The sequence below is a fragment of the Cryptomeria japonica genome, chromosome 2, assembly GCF_030272615.1.
Source record: "Cryptomeria japonica chromosome 2, Sugi_1.0, whole genome shotgun sequence".
Taxonomy (NCBI): Eukaryota; Viridiplantae; Streptophyta; class Pinopsida; order Cupressales; family Cupressaceae; genus Cryptomeria; species Cryptomeria japonica.
In genome coordinates, this window is record NC_081406.1 from 160,177,738 (window position 1) to 160,193,784 (window position 16,047).

General features: G+C 32.1%; 1 protein-coding gene across 1 annotated transcript; it reads right to left on the reverse strand.

Moving 5' to 3' along the window:
• Positions 1–4,480: 4,480 nt before the first annotated feature.
• Positions 4,481–7,905, reverse strand: LOC131070549 (polygalacturonase). The gene is made up of 9 exons (XM_058006113.2): positions 7,389–7,905; positions 6,913–7,041; positions 6,657–6,824; positions 6,523–6,552; positions 6,221–6,428; positions 5,594–5,675; positions 5,384–5,492; positions 5,058–5,177; positions 4,481–4,973 (listed from the first exon to the last, which is right to left on the reverse strand). The coding sequence occupies exons 1-9, from the start codon at positions 7,608–7,610 to the stop codon at positions 4,746–4,748; spliced, it is 1,296 nt and encodes a 431-aa protein (XP_057862096.2). The 5' UTR covers positions 7,611–7,905; the 3' UTR covers positions 4,481–4,745.
• Positions 7,906–16,047: the final 8,142 nt, after the last annotated feature.

Here is a 16,047-nt window from a genome sequence, read left to right on the forward strand (position 1 = left end):
CTGAATCCAGCATATGAAGATGCTATTTTGTGCAATACATTCTTATTGGATTTAACCATCCAACTGTAGTCAGTGTGACTCCCATTTTTTGATTGAGCAGTGAGCTCTAGGCTATTGGCCTTTCTGCATGTGCAGACCCCATTTATGTACACTTACTATTTGCAGTAGTATCATCTGATTGTGGGTAAGGTTTCCCACCGTGGTTTTTCCCCTTACAGGGTTTCCACATACAAATATTGGTGTTATGTGTTGTGGATGACTTTGTATTTATGTTTCATGCATTAATATTTACCGGTATAGCAATTTACTATTAACACTGTCTACCGGCATACTTAACTGGTTTACCGGTATTAAGCATTAAGTTGGTTAAGTGGTTTTTGGTTTGAATTTATTTGACAACTGATTCACCCCCCCCCCCCCCACTCTCAGTTGTCTCCGGGACCTAATAGCCTTTCTGCATGTGCAGACTCCATTTGTAAACGCATACTATCTGCAGTAGTATCATCTCATTGTGGGTAAGATTTCCCACCGTGTTTTATCCCCTTACAGGATTTCCGCATACAAATATCTGTGTTATGTGTTGTGGATATTGTTTCTCTTTCTATTTCATGCATTAAGCTTCACCGGTACTATTATTAACTATTAATTTGTTTACTGACATTTAGTTTGGTTTACTGGTATTAAGTTTCAAGTTTGGTTAAGTTATATTTGGGTTGAAATTATTAGACAACTAATTCACCCCTCCCCCCCTCTCTGAGTTTCCTCCGGGTCCTAATAGTAGTGTTGTTAGTGGCATGTTGTCTGCAATGACTTGCACTAGACCAAATATTACTTAAGAAATGGGAATTTTGAGAAGATTTTTATCCAACCCTAATGAGAAGCATTAAAATTATGCTAAGAGGGTGTTTACATATTTGTGAGTGAATTAGGATTAGTTTTTTTTATGTTAAAATACTAATGATCTACATAAAATATTGGATATATAGGACATTGTTGATGTGGATTGGGGAAATGACTTGGATAGCGAAATATTCACTAGTGGCTATGTATTCTCTTTTCTTGGTGGCTTAGTGACTTGGGTGGGTAATAGGTATCCCATATTTTCTTTGTTTTCAACTAAAGTAGAGTATATGGCTATTGCACATGCCTTTAAGGATGCACTATGATCATAAATATTGTGGGGAAGTCTTAATTTTGATTACAAGATGATTAGAATCTTTGTGATAGTCAAAGTGCTATACCTTTGTCTATGAGTCCCATGTATCATGATCATAATAAGCAATTTGAGTTTTACTACCATTTTATATAGGGTGGAATATAAAATGTTATGCTCATGTATCTGCTATGCCTTGTTTATGCATGATTTTGCTCACACCAGTTTCAAATCTACAATCCTCATCTTCTACTATAATTTCTGACCTTTGATTAATCCAAATGGACTAGTCAAGGGTTCATATTTCCCTAGACCTATTGGTGAAGGAAACCTAATGCCCTTGTATAGACCAAAAGGCCCCATTTTTTAACCCTCTAATGGTTAAAAAAAAATTAGCAGGAACATATTTCTCATGTCGACCTTCTTTTTAATTTTCAATACATTTCATGAGGATATATATAAAAGCAAATCTTATTCCCTCATTTGAAACATCTCTCAATTTTGAATTCAATTCATATCAACCAACTTCAAGTGAGCAAGTAATCAAGCATCATTAGAGAAATGAAGGAGAGGTCAAGTATTTAGATTTGAAGCATTCAAAATGACATTCATGATCAAGTTATTATGAAGACATCCATGAATCCATACATGACAACATCAACCTTTTCATGAAGACTTCAAGAAAAAGAAGATTCATAAAGGTATAACATTTTAATTAAGCATTTCAATTTCAAATTTTCCATATGCCCTATCAAGGAATGCTTTTCATTTCATTTCAATTCATCCTAAAGTTAATTCCAAACTAGAGATTTGACCTAGGCAAACCCCAATCAACCCAAAAATAATTCTCTTTTGTGTGCAAATGACAGATTCTAGAGACAACAAATGTAGATCTGGAAAGAGTAGACTGAGATGCACAAGACTAGATTTTGAAGAGACAAAAACATTGGGTCAAGGCTTGCTAGCATCAATGATTGATGTTTTTTTGACAAACTTTCAAGGAGATACTTAGAGAGACATCCTAATTCTAAAAAAAAATTGCTGTCCACATAGAACACTTTTGGGTCAAGGCCACCTAGCATCCCTATCCTAGATTTATGAGCCCATATTTTAGCCAAGATTCCTCTCTACTTTCTATTTCTAGATTTGTTCTCCATGTTTGCATATTTATTCTGAAATTATCTATATGCAAGATTATCATTGTCAAATTTACATCAATAACCCTATTTGTTGCATTCAATTCATACCATTCCAAAATCATATTCAACTCAAACAAGGTAAGGGGGTTTCAATCTATGGTTAACCCCTTTCCTAATAATTTTTTAGGCTAAACCTATTGAATCTCATTTACCTTAATATAATTGTTGGCAAATGAGTTTAATTCTTAGCTTGCATGGCTAGACTAGTGAATCCCATTTTCTAACCTAATCAAATGCAAATTGTCAAGCAAGATAATGTTAGGATTATAGTTGCATTCATCTTGGAATCCTAAATCCTTGAACATATAATTGTAGATGATAAATAAATGTTATGGTCCAGAAAATTGGGGAAGGTGAAAGTGTATGCCACTATGTGTATGGTGATATATTTACTAATATTTTATTATTGTAAAACATTTAACATGAGCTATAGAAAATATGTCATTCATGACAAAGGTGAAGCACACTTGTGATAGTTACCAAATAGATAGAAATCATTTATGGCACTTTCCTCATTCTAGGTGTAGAATCATGAGCGGACAATCTTGTTATGATGGATGAGACCCACATATATTGTAACCTCCATTGTAGAATGTCAAGTTTCAAGATGTGAGACATTGTGAGTTGTTGGTCAAATATTCCTTGTGTTGTACATTTTTTATTCATAGATGTATTATATTAGCACATGGGGGTGTTGGGTTTTTCTTATATCCTAGTTTTAGTGGAACATAGTTTCAATCCCCACTAGTGTTTTCCTCCTAACTCTCCTCTATGAATTGGATGCTTTGGATAGAGAGTTTTAAAATTTATTTGTAGGTTCAAAAATCCTATACTTGAGTTTCTCTTTAATAGCGTATCTTTTCCCTATAAGTATTTATCTTTTTTTTTTTGTTATTTTCAATATGCCAATTTAAGCCTTCGCGTTGTATCTTTATGAATAATTTAATGTTGCACTGTTATACAATCAAATTTGCATAATGTTTAGAGAATTAAGACATAATTATTTATAATATTTTTAGCAATACATTATTGAAGAACTTGAGCTAGGAGGCAAGTTCACATAAGTTACAAACTTGTTATTAGTGGACAAAGTCTATGACTAAACAAATAGAGAGGGAAGACGATGAGAAAGGATGAGAAAAAATGGAAAGATTTTCACTCAAAAGGCAAACATCCTTGGGAACTCCAAAACTCTACCTAAACATATAAAATAAATAGAAACCCACTACTTCAATTTTTCACAAATCATCCCAACATAAGGATTTAAACAAATATGAAGCATAGCATTGATTATGATTTTACCAAGATGATTCATGTATGATTTGTTAGATTGGTAATCTTTGATGGGGTCATAATAACAACTTCAAACAACACTAGAAATTAAAAACTTCAAAAATGAGAAAAGGGTATCAATTAGTTGAAAAATAAAAATTTATTGATAACAATTAAGTTAACCAAAATCTTAAAAGAATATAGATTAAGATCTTGAAAAGAATTTAAAATGCTTAAAAAACAATTTTGTAATATTTAAATGTAAATACATTATATTAAAATATACCTTATACCCATATAATTTCTATATAAATTAAATTCTCTTAAAAATAAAAATAAACTACAAATATATTTAAATTTAAAAATTAAATAACAAATTTATTAAACCTTTAAATATTTATTATAATAAACGATTAAAAATGACTATTAATATATTTTAAACAAACATACAAAATACATATAGAAATGCATAAGTTGGATAAATGTATAAGTGAGACGGATTGTGGACTACTATGTGATGTTTTGGTTCGGACTTCACAACCTCTCGTGATGTTTCTTATTTTCTTGGGAGCTCTTTGAATCAGCTTTTGTAAAAGAAATATATATATAAATAAAATATATTAAGTGACACTACCACCTTTTTTCAAAAAATAAAAAATAAAAATTAAGTTCTTAAATAATAAGTTTAATTTTTGAGGAAGCACATATAAGCTATATTTTGTAATAATGATTAATTTTTTATTTAAATAATAATTAAAAGTTATATATATATTAATTGATTTCAAACAATTATTCAATGATAACCTCCACTGAAAAAAATAAAAAATAAAAAATAAAAAAATCCTCTCTTCTTGAGATGCAAGAAAGTTCTACAACTGCACTCAAAAAGTTGCAAAGCCAAAAAGAAGCTTCTGATCTCTTTATCCTCATTTAAAAATATGATACAGAAAAGAGAATGTTTTGCAACATTTAAGAATTTTTTCAGTTTTCCCATGATTCTAAGACCTGTACTCTCGTTGTCTCCAACTCGTCATTCACAATTCCAATTAGAGTTTGTCATGTAGAAAAGATCATAATGGAAGCTCAGAAAAATAAATAAATATCAGGGAAGAAAATCAATTTTAATTTTTGAGGCAGCTTGGAGGGAAGATGTCTCCTCTTGTTATTCCGTGTGCATTTTCACAAAAAGATGAAGCTTGGCCTCCTGAACTCAACTTCAAAGATATATCTTTCATCAATATACCTCCACAAGCTATGGTGTCACTACATGCAAATTTCACTGCTACTTGTGATGCTGATGTGCCAGTAATATTTATGAACGTTACCCCATTTATTTGAACAGCAGAGGTCTGCAAATATAATACAGTCATTGATTCAGAGCTTTCAAATAACTCTGTAGAGGAAAAAAAAAAATTATGAGATTTTGGAGTTACCTGGTTTCGACAAAGATTGGGTGTATCTGCGCAGTAGTATTGATCAATTATAATTGGATTGTTCACATTTATCATTTCAACATTTTTGAATTGTATATCCTTTACCATCCCTGAACCACCCTGTTATACACCCATATTCACAGTCACCATTAACAGTTTATTACCTGTTTCTATAGGTTTATCATAAAACTGCAACGGTGGAACAGTGAGTTTTACTACATTTTAGAATGAAGGATGGTTAAAATTAAAATGTCCAAATTTTTCATTTCTATTACTGCAGATACAAAAAATTGTGATACAAGATTTAATTTTCTGAACTAGGGTACCTGCCATGTTTTGATTCTCACCCCATTTTGGGTTCCTGTCATCCTGGCACCATCTATGTGAATTGTGGACACCATGGCTGATGAGTTAAATTTCCCCAGGCTTCCAATGCTAAAGGTAAACATATGGTAGGGTATGACATTAGCAAACAGAAAAAACATTAATAAATAGATTTGATGAACAATCAAAGAAGAGCAGAAGCAATGTAACACCTGATTCCATGACCTGGACCGCATGTGAGGTTCTTGATCAAAATATGTGAAGACCCATTGCCAAGAGCCATGCAATCATCACCTGCACCAATTTTCATTAAAGATTCAAGAATAAAAATTTAAAGATTTTGAATCAGTTCATCAAATATTAAAATTTGTTAAGTAAAAGGTTTGATATTATAAAGAATGAAACTAGGAGTTTGTCTATAAAGATACCTCCAATCTTTAATATTGAACTCAAGAAGTTTCAAACCTAAGACTGTTGCTCTTGTATAGAATAACTAAACAATTTTGCAAATTTGATATAAAACCCTCTTTTAAAAAATCAAAGATTAATTCCAATTTGAGTCAGTTCATCAAAAATTAAGATTTGTTAAGTGGAAGGTTCAATACTATAAAGAATGAGACTTACATAATGTCTTAACAAATTTAACAGAATAGATCTTTAATTGTGATCAAAAGAAATTTCAAACATAAAACTGTGGTCTCGTATAGAATCGCTAAACGAATTCTGTAAATTTGATATAAAACCCTCCTTTAAAAAATTCCAAGATTTAAACCCCACAAAAGAAGAAAATTATATATTCTTCTTCCCATTCGAACCTGAAAAGAAGTAATCTTATATACCTGTGCTGACAATGCAGTGGCGTACATCAAAGTGTTTAGAAGTTCCGATATCAATTCCATCAGTGTTGGGACTGTATTCCGGTGAGAAAATTATGAGGGCCCGGATTTTCACAGCTTCGCAATCATTGAAAGTTAAATGGAAGTTTGGACTATTTGTTATTGTCAATCCGGTGACAGTTACCCTGCTGCAATTACCAAAATGGACGGCCTATGCAGAAGCATAAAAATGGTCAGAATTCTATCAGGCTTGTCCTTATGCTTAAACAAATAATAACAGAGCAGAGAAGAAAAGAATAGGATACCACTGGTCTCTGAGAAAATTTACAAGAAACCTGCAGAAAAACAAACAAACATGAGAATTCTCAAATACCCAATTGTCTTTCTGACGTACCCAAATGCATTACAATTAGGAAAAAAGGAATTGACCAGTACATACAAAATCTGTATGTATTTCCTCCCTGCAACCCTCCCACCAAGCACTTCCATCTGCATTAATGGTGCCAGAACCATTTATCTGAAAGCTCTGAAGTTGCTGAAATGTCAACCATATATCTTTTTTATTCCATTTTGCTGGATCTTTAGGGGCAGCTATAGTTCCTTCCACCTGCAAATGCAATTTCCCATGATTGTAATTTAATAAACAATATAGTCCCAATCCATAAAATCACTATCTGTAATACATTTCTTTATACCTGAAAAGCGAAGCCAGGTGAACATGGTCCCTGGAAAACTAGATTATTAACCAGAAATATCTTTTTTCTGGGCACCAGCAAAACTGCCTTTGGTGCCACACAGGCTGCATTCCATGCTCTTTCAAATGCCTACAAAACCCAAATTCCAATTAAAAAGATTGTATTCTAAAAACACCAGGAATGTAATAATGAAACTAATTAAACTGCTATAAAAGCCCAAAGAGGAAATATAGGTAACGGTTTCCCAATGCATAAAGGTAGTTAGGTAGTTATTGAAAAGGCGCATTATAAGGTTCTCTAAAACTAACAAGATTAATAGCTCATGAATGAAAAACAAATGTGCTCTATACTTTTCTGTTTTGCAGAATAAACTGATGTTTACGCAGTATGATAGTTTTTTATCTGATCTATCTTTAGTTTTCTATTGCATAGTTTTGTAAAAGGAGAAATAATACTTCAAATAATGTAGAAATAACCTGTGTATTGTCATAAATGCCATCACCCACTGCGCCATACATTTCTACATTAAAGACAGTTACAGCATCACCATGAGATAATGCTCTGGATCTCCAATTGGTTTTATGAAATCGGCTTGCAAAACTGATTGAAAGAGTTTCAGGAGGATGAAATTCATCTGCTGCAATGCAAATGACGATGAAATGCAGAACCAGAAACATCAAACTGTGGTTATTGAACATTGGAGCTATGGATTTGATCCAGTTTTTGCAGGATATTTTAGTTGAAGTGAACAAATTTAATTTTTTGTTTGACTGTGAAAAAGTAAGCTGCTGTTTTCTGGTCACTGCCACACTTTCTTGCCCTTTTATCTCTTCTCAGCAAGGAATCTTAAGCTGCCATCAACGTGGGTGTTAAAATCAAGCTGTGTTCTGTTGTAACCATAATATGCTGAAATTCACTGGCTTTAAAAGAAACGCTAAATTAGGAAAAGAATTCGTTATAGAGTCATTTTGAATGAGATATAAAACTTCAGGTTTTCCAACCAGGAATCTATGCTTAAATAACGGAGATAACCTCAAACCAACATGTTAACATGCTTGAGAAGGGACGGTAAGCTAAAAATAATATATTTGATTAATAATATTTTTTAAGGGTTTTGTATCAATTTTTTAAGATCATATAGTTACGTTGTTTTAGGTTGGTATTGTCAAAGATATCTATAAGGATATCTATTGGTATAATTTGTAGCATAATTTCTATTTTTTATTTTTGTATTCAGCAAGGACTCATTTAAAATTATTAGACTTTACCAAAAGACCAAAGGTATATAGACACTATTTATATTTTGAAGAAACAACAAGATTGATAATTATAATAGGAATAATGTACATGGAATGTGCAGTAAATAAGAGAATTAAATAAACAAATACGCATTACATAGTATTTTATTGGGGAAAAACTCTAGTAGGGTATCTTCTTTGCTATTGCATAAAAATTCAACCATTCACAATACAATAATAAAGTCCTTACTTAACACTTAAGCATGTACAAATATTAATAAACATGATGTAAAGTGGTTTGTAATTGGTTAAAACTTTTTTATGAAAAATACGTTCTCCATCACTAACAAAAATGCTTAAAGTTTTTTAGTAGTTTTCATAACCTTAACTAAATATAAAACATGCAATGTTAAATGCACGTACCAATGATTCTACATGATAGTCCTCTAAACCAAACTAAGAAACACATGCAACTCATCACTACCCTACAATATGTCCACTTTTGATTTATCTTCATCTTTACAAGTTCACTAACATAACATAAACAACCCCACCAATTTCATCACTAACCTACAATATGCCCACTTTTGACTTATCTTCATCTCTATAAGTTTACTAATATAACATGTACAAACTTGAAACAATGACATCACCAGACGTGAAAATACTACTCAACTATAATGCATAGGGAGATAGGAGTCTAATTTTTATCCTAAACATGAAAGCATTATGACTCAAGATCTAACTAGTTAAGTGAAAAAAAACTTAAGTTTGTCAATAATAGGCCCCATAGATATCAAATTATAATAATGTAGATTTTAAGGTAAACACTCACTCTATTTCACAATGCTTTTTATGGTCCTTTTAGAGCTTAGGGATGAAGAGAATTGCATTCTAAAACATGAGTTCCCATCTTAAATCTGTTTTAAAATACTTTAGGTCTATCTTGCACAAGCCTCGTAGGCCTTAGATATTTTGCACTCTAAAATAATATTTTATTCTTCAAATTTTACAAAGCCAAAATACACAAATGAGTACAAGTTTGCCAAGCACAAGAAACAACAGTCCAAATATATTATCATGAAAATTAGCATTTTTGAGGTCTCAATTATAAAATGCATTTCACTACTGTTGAAATGGTGTTTTGATGATGATAGGGATAAGAAGAAAACCACTAACAAGCTTGCTTTTTCCTAAAAAAATTGACATGAATCAAAACTTCTCACCATCGTAACTACATCTTTAAACAATGTGTGGTACTAGTATGCTACCCTTAAGATGTTAAGAGTTGTATTTGTTTCTACAAAGGGCCAAACAAAAATCTATTGATGACCTCCATGAGATTTATATAACTTGATGCATTTTAACATCATCTCATATATTTTATAAATGAAATCACCTTTTAGCAAAACATATTTTTAAGTAGCAAGTTTCAAAGGTCTCATTTTTATCAGTACCTATGTTGGGCATATATTAGATTTAGTTGATAACATTTTATATTTATAATATATTTAGCTTTCTCTAAAACACAAGGGGCAAGATATTTGTCATTGTTTGTATTCATTTTAACATTCATATATGATTTTTTTATGCCCATGATCCTATGGTGTATATTAGGTTATCAGTAGTCACCTTGTGCCTATCTTAACTCTTAAGTAAGTTATATGATCATCATTATATTTTAATTTTGATAATTAGGTCATAAGTGTTGTATTTTTTTATCTAAATTGGCATGGGTGATATCTAAGACATAATTAACATAAATATAGGAGGTAGTGACTTTTATTTTATTATTGTATTGTGAATTGTGTTCTTCCTGGAGACTTTTAGAAGTTTGCCCCCTTAATGTGGATTACTATTATGAAGTGTTTGCACTATATATCCTAGTTTATTATTTAATTATTAAATTTATTTCATTACAAGTGTATCAAAAACATGCTCTTGGCATTACAAAGTCAAAAAACAAGGTGATTTTATATATTATTTTAGGAGGTGATTTGGGTAGTGTATATCTCATTGATTTTGGTGAATCTTTTTTCTAATTTTCAAAGGTTTTTACAAACTCATATTGAATTTTCTATAGTATAAATTTTAATGAAAGGATGTGGCTCGAAAAGACTATGTTCCATAGGAATGATATGCTCCATTTCATCATGTGCCATTTGTGGTATTGTTCTAAACTTATCATTAAAAATGATCTAAATTAAGATACTAGAGAATTATACTACAAAAGATAAGATATATCGAATAGTTTCTAAAAAATCATGTTTCAAGACTTTATCCATAATCCTAATCAAGGTCAAAAGTAAGATGAGAATACATGTGCTAGCATTAAGATGTAGATGTTATGGATTGAAATGATATGATGGTGTATTATGGATGACTACCTAATGGAAGCAAAGGGTGCATGAGACATCAGCAAGTTGAAGAAGCCTTATTGTAAGTTTAGGGCACACACAAATGGTTAATTATATATAATGTCTACAATTGGCCTAACTTTTCTCTTTAATGTTTTTCGTTTTTGTTTAATTTCATAATTTTTTATTTTTTTATTTTTTATATTTTTTGGATTCAAGTGCATCTTTCCACTATAAGTTAATTTAGCATCTCATGCTAATAATTGGTTTATGTAAACCATGATATTGATAATGCACTTAAGGTGGATGCCATTATGAAATTTATTGATTATTAAGTGGGATTTCATGAAATGTAAATATATTAATATGATAACATTGTAGCCCCTATAATACAGAATGTTGTCAAGAGAAAAAGGAGTGGGGGCAAGTTGGATGAATGGCATATAATGATTATGTGAGAAGTTAGATGAAATTGATGTGGTGATGGAGGTACATTAAATTATGGAGTTGATTTTCTAAAATGGGTGAATGGTGAGATGGGATGATGGAAGCATGAGTAAATGTCCAAATAGAAATAGAACCAACAATTTCACACACTATGTCACATTGTGATATTTTATTTTTTATTAGATCTAATTGTAGCTTTTGGATTGTAATCATTTATTGACTTATTGAATAAGGGGATTTTGAATTTCTAGGCTCTTTGACATTGTGCCTTTGGAGTTTTGATAGGGTAATCATAATGAGATATTTTTGGGACTTTGGTAGATTTTATGTTTTGTCTTATCAGATTTTTTCTTAGATATTTTAGTTATTGTCTTTGCGATTACTTAATTTTAAGATCAAACTAAATTTTAGTGTTCTAGACTTTTGGTTTGTGGACCACTCACTTTTAGCTTCAGATTTTCTCCCTAGATGGATCCACATGAACCTAGGATTCTAAGATTTATGAATATGCATATTTGAACTCTAGGTATTTGGATCACAAATGAAACATTCATGATTGGTGTATTTTTTATCTAAATGGATTTAATTGACTTTGGAATTTAAAATGATGGGATTTAAAAATTTTGGGTGCTATGACTTTAGGTGATTAGATAGTTTTCTTGAGATCAACCATGTTATAATACCTTAGGGGAATATTATTTTGGATTTCCATGGAGGTGATGATAGTTGTCTTATTTTATGGGTTTGGGTGATGAATTTAGTTGAGGATGCTAAAGATTAGTAGTATGGATGATAGGGTCAAAGAATTTTTTGGTGATAGGGATGACTATCAATGGAAGAGTTGATGGAATAGATGACGGGTCAATAAAAGGGTTGGTGTGTTGATGAAATGTTTGGTGATAAGGATAATGATGTCAACAAAAAGGGTACTAATAACAATCTCTTTTTAATAACAATGAGAGGAATCTATTTTAATCTTAGAACAAGTTTCCTCTAAAATCTAAAGATTGTAATATCATGCTTAGATTTTTCATTAAGAAAATTCTAGCCAATGTCTTAAAATCCTTGGTTTGCATTGACATATATGGGTTATCAAATTGCCTTATTCATTAAAGCGAAATCCTTTGCCATGATTCAATATATTTCATTTGTGATATGGTACATGTCAAATTGGAAAGCTACATGAATCTACTATTAAATAATTGATAGTTATTTATACTTTCAATTTTCACATTCACTACAAGATATTTAACTAGATAAAATTCTTTGGACTAAGTTGATATGTTTTTTATGCTAGTATGATATTAACATGGGATTAATAGAATCCATGTGCTTGGCTGGGATCAGTAGATCAATGTAGAAACTTTGACCTTCTGTTAGATGTGCACAATTTCAATCATGCTTTGGACAAGTATCTCAATGTATCACAACTTATTTTTCTTGTAATGTGAGTGCATTTTCCTTAAGCTTGACTCTTACTTTATCAATCAAATATGGTATGTATTTCTTCAATTTCAAGCATAAATAAGTAGAATGTCTTGTGATTTTATTATGCTTATAAATCTTGGATCTTATGCATTTTATAGATCACAAAAATGAGGTGTATTGTCTTCATTTAGCTTCTTTCTAATGTTGATTTATGGGGATGAAAATGTTGGCGGGGGGGAAGGTTCGATAGCTTAAATTTCCTTGGAATTAGTAACTTCATTATCAACAACATATTTGTGATTCTAGAGGAATAATGGAGTTTAAGAAGTGGTAACTAAGAACTCCTTAAATTTATACTTCTAATTATTATTCCTTATTATTAGACCTTGGGTTACATCCTTATAGCAATATTGGGTTGAATAAATTGAATAAATTGATTAGATTGATGAAGCAAGAGTCCAGCTTTAAAATTATGTGCATCTATGTTGAAAAATAAATAAGTTACCACAAGGTGAAATTTTGCATTTGTAAAATTGATCATCATATAAAATGTGTTATCCACACATAGATCCACATATGACTAATTCGTAAAAACAAAACATATACATAGTAAATAGTTAATTACAAGTCATCCTTATGCACAAATAAAGATTACTATAATTTGTGTACAACAAAGATGCAAAATCTTGTCCAAAAGAGTGTGGGTGTATCAAGTATCCATTGAATAAGTGTCTAACCGAGATAAAGGTTTCCTTTCATGAGAAGCATCAAAATGAGATATATCAATATGTCTAAAACCAAGTAAGATGTTCCATGCTAGGGATAATTAGAATCATTATCCAACAATGAAAATGTTAACCACACCAATCACAAATTTCATGAAATACTCTTAGTGCAAATAAACTTAGAAACCCTCATTTTTAAAATATAATTGATAAGCTATTTTTTCTACAGGACATCATTTTACATGAATTTGATCCACGCAAGGTGATGTAGGTATATTTAAAAATATTAAATATGCAAATAATATGCTTGAGTCTTGTACATGGGTTTTTTTCACCTACTTAGGACAAACATGAGGAGGACTATACATTGAGGTGATATTTTTTAGACCCACATAAAAGGTGAATATTCTATGGCCAGCCTTAAACCACACACACTAAGCAACATATTAAGGCTAGAGAATGTTAGTCAACTCTGAATATACAACACTTTTAAGCCTAGAAGTATAAGCTTAGTGTGTGTGATTTAAGTTGTTCCCTATTTCTTGTCCATTTTAGAATTTCCAATCTTATTTTTAAAATAACTTTGTACATCACATGATAGTTTAACTTGTGTCCATAGGTTTAAATGTGGCGAATCAAGTAAAGGTAAGTTTGATAAAATTGTGAGGTCTTTATGTCACAATTTTGGTAGCATCACTCATTGAGTTCTTGGGGAAAAAAATTGAGGGGAAGTGCCTTAAAAAAATATTTTATTTTAGTTAGGCAAGTTTACTTCTTGGTTATGGCAATGGGCTCCATTGTTGCTCTGCACAATAGTTTTTTTATTAGTTGTCTCTGATAGACAGATAGGTATTTTGCCTTAGTCTTTCTCTTGTTTCTTTTACTTTTTCTCTCATGGCAATGGAAACACTATCACCCTCACACATGTGAAACATGCAAAACATACAAAATCTCTCCAGCATGGAAACAAACCTCTTAGATCAAGTGAAAATTGCTTATGTGGTCAAGGCAGGGAAATGAGCTTGGGTCAATGCTAAACAGTTTCGGGGTATTTTAAGGTGTAGACGTGCTCATCTAAAATGGGAACAGTCAAAGCAAGGGCAAAACATTCGAGCCCTTCATACTAAGCAATATTTTGTTCACTCTCTCGTACGAAGAGGCCATATCAATGAGTCCAAAGGTAACAAGGGCATTGATGATTCTGCCTTTTACAGCCCCTCTTCCACTCCTCTCACTTGGTCATCTGATCTATATGTGCAAGAACTATTAAGGGCCAAGAGGAGGTTGGAGGTTTTAGAATGCAAAGGGTAGGAAAGAGACCTCAAAATCAATGCTTTAGCAGTTGCAAACCAAACGTTGGCAGAAAGTAATAAGTTTTTAAAAAATCAATTAGCTTTGTTTTTAAAAGAGCAATTAACATTGTTGCAAGAGGCTCTTTTGGTTGGTAAGAGAATGGCAAGGCATGAAGGTTGCTTGGCAAGCCATGAAAGAATCTGTATCGAAAAGTAAAGATATGTTGAACTGTGAATCACCTCAGGATGCAGGAAAATCAATTGACCAAACTAACACCCATGAAGTGGAAGAAAGTGTAGGCAAGGCAATAAAAGGAGGTAAGGAAGGAGGTGATACCAATAAAAATACCAAATCTTGGTCACAAATTATTAGCAATTCCGATAATAAAGTAGTAGATGCAAACACTCGGGTTGACAATATGCAAGACAAAGAAGCCAAAGAAAGGCAAGTTAGAGCAGCAAACTTAATCATTAAAGGGGTGAAGGACTATGGAAGAAATGAACGTACTCTTGAGCTGGTTAGCGATTTCTTGAAAGACGAGTTGAGTTGGCAAGGGCGAATATGCCAGGCATGGAGAGTGGGTAAGCTTAGTGCTGAAAGAGCAAGACCCATTAGAATCATCTTGTCAAACCTACGAGACAAGCAAATCCTTCTAAATAAGAAACAACTTCTAAGGGGCTCTCGCTTTTCTTTAGATGAAGATTTAACTATCAGGCAACTAGAAGAGAGGAGGGTGTAAATGTCAATAGTTAGAGCAACTAGAGATGACGGCAAAAAAGCATTGCTATACAAAGGCAAAGCAATTATTGCCTCTTTTGGGCCTCATTTCAAAGTAGAACATCAAGTTTGTAGTAAGGAAGTGGCAACAAATTGTTTAGTAGAAAGTGTACCAGCAAATTTAGTATGGTCTAATGAGGAGCTAGACTCATCTTTGAGCCTTACATGTCAACACAAATAGCAATCAAGTCCTACCCAAGTTTCCCTAAGTTTAGTTTGTTGGAATTGTAGAGGTTACCCGTGGAGATGTGGACCTAGGTTAGGGCCTATTGTGGAAGATTGATACATTATTTGTCTCATTGAAACTCATGAGCATGAAGGGTGCAAGACACCTATGTTCGAAGGATATTTGAAGATGTCGGTGTGGAACAAGGCAGCAGGGAATGGTAAAGGTCATGGGGGTATCATGATTTTAGTGAAGGAAAAAAAAGGTTGTTTGATCTAGCTAGAAAGAGAAGACACAAATAAACAATTCACTTGGTTCAAAATCGCAAAAAATGGTAATCTCATTCATATTGCAGCATGCTACTTTGCTCCACAAGTGTCAAAAACTTACAAGAATAGTGGCCTTGACCACAAGGATCCTTTTGAAGCTTTAAAAAAGGATATAGCAGAATATTCTCAAATTGGTGAAGTTCTTTTGGTGGGGGATTTTAATGCTAGGACAGCAAGTGAACAAACCAACATTCCCTGTTTTGAAGAAGATTGCAATCCCATGTGGCTCACAAAATAAAGTATTCATCAGTGGACAAGGGTCTCAGAAGACAATAAAGGTTGGAATGTTTTTGGGGAGCAGTTGCTCACTTTATGTGGGTCATTCAATTTAGTCATTTGCAATGGTTTAGTTAGATGGGAGAGGTTTGGCAATTT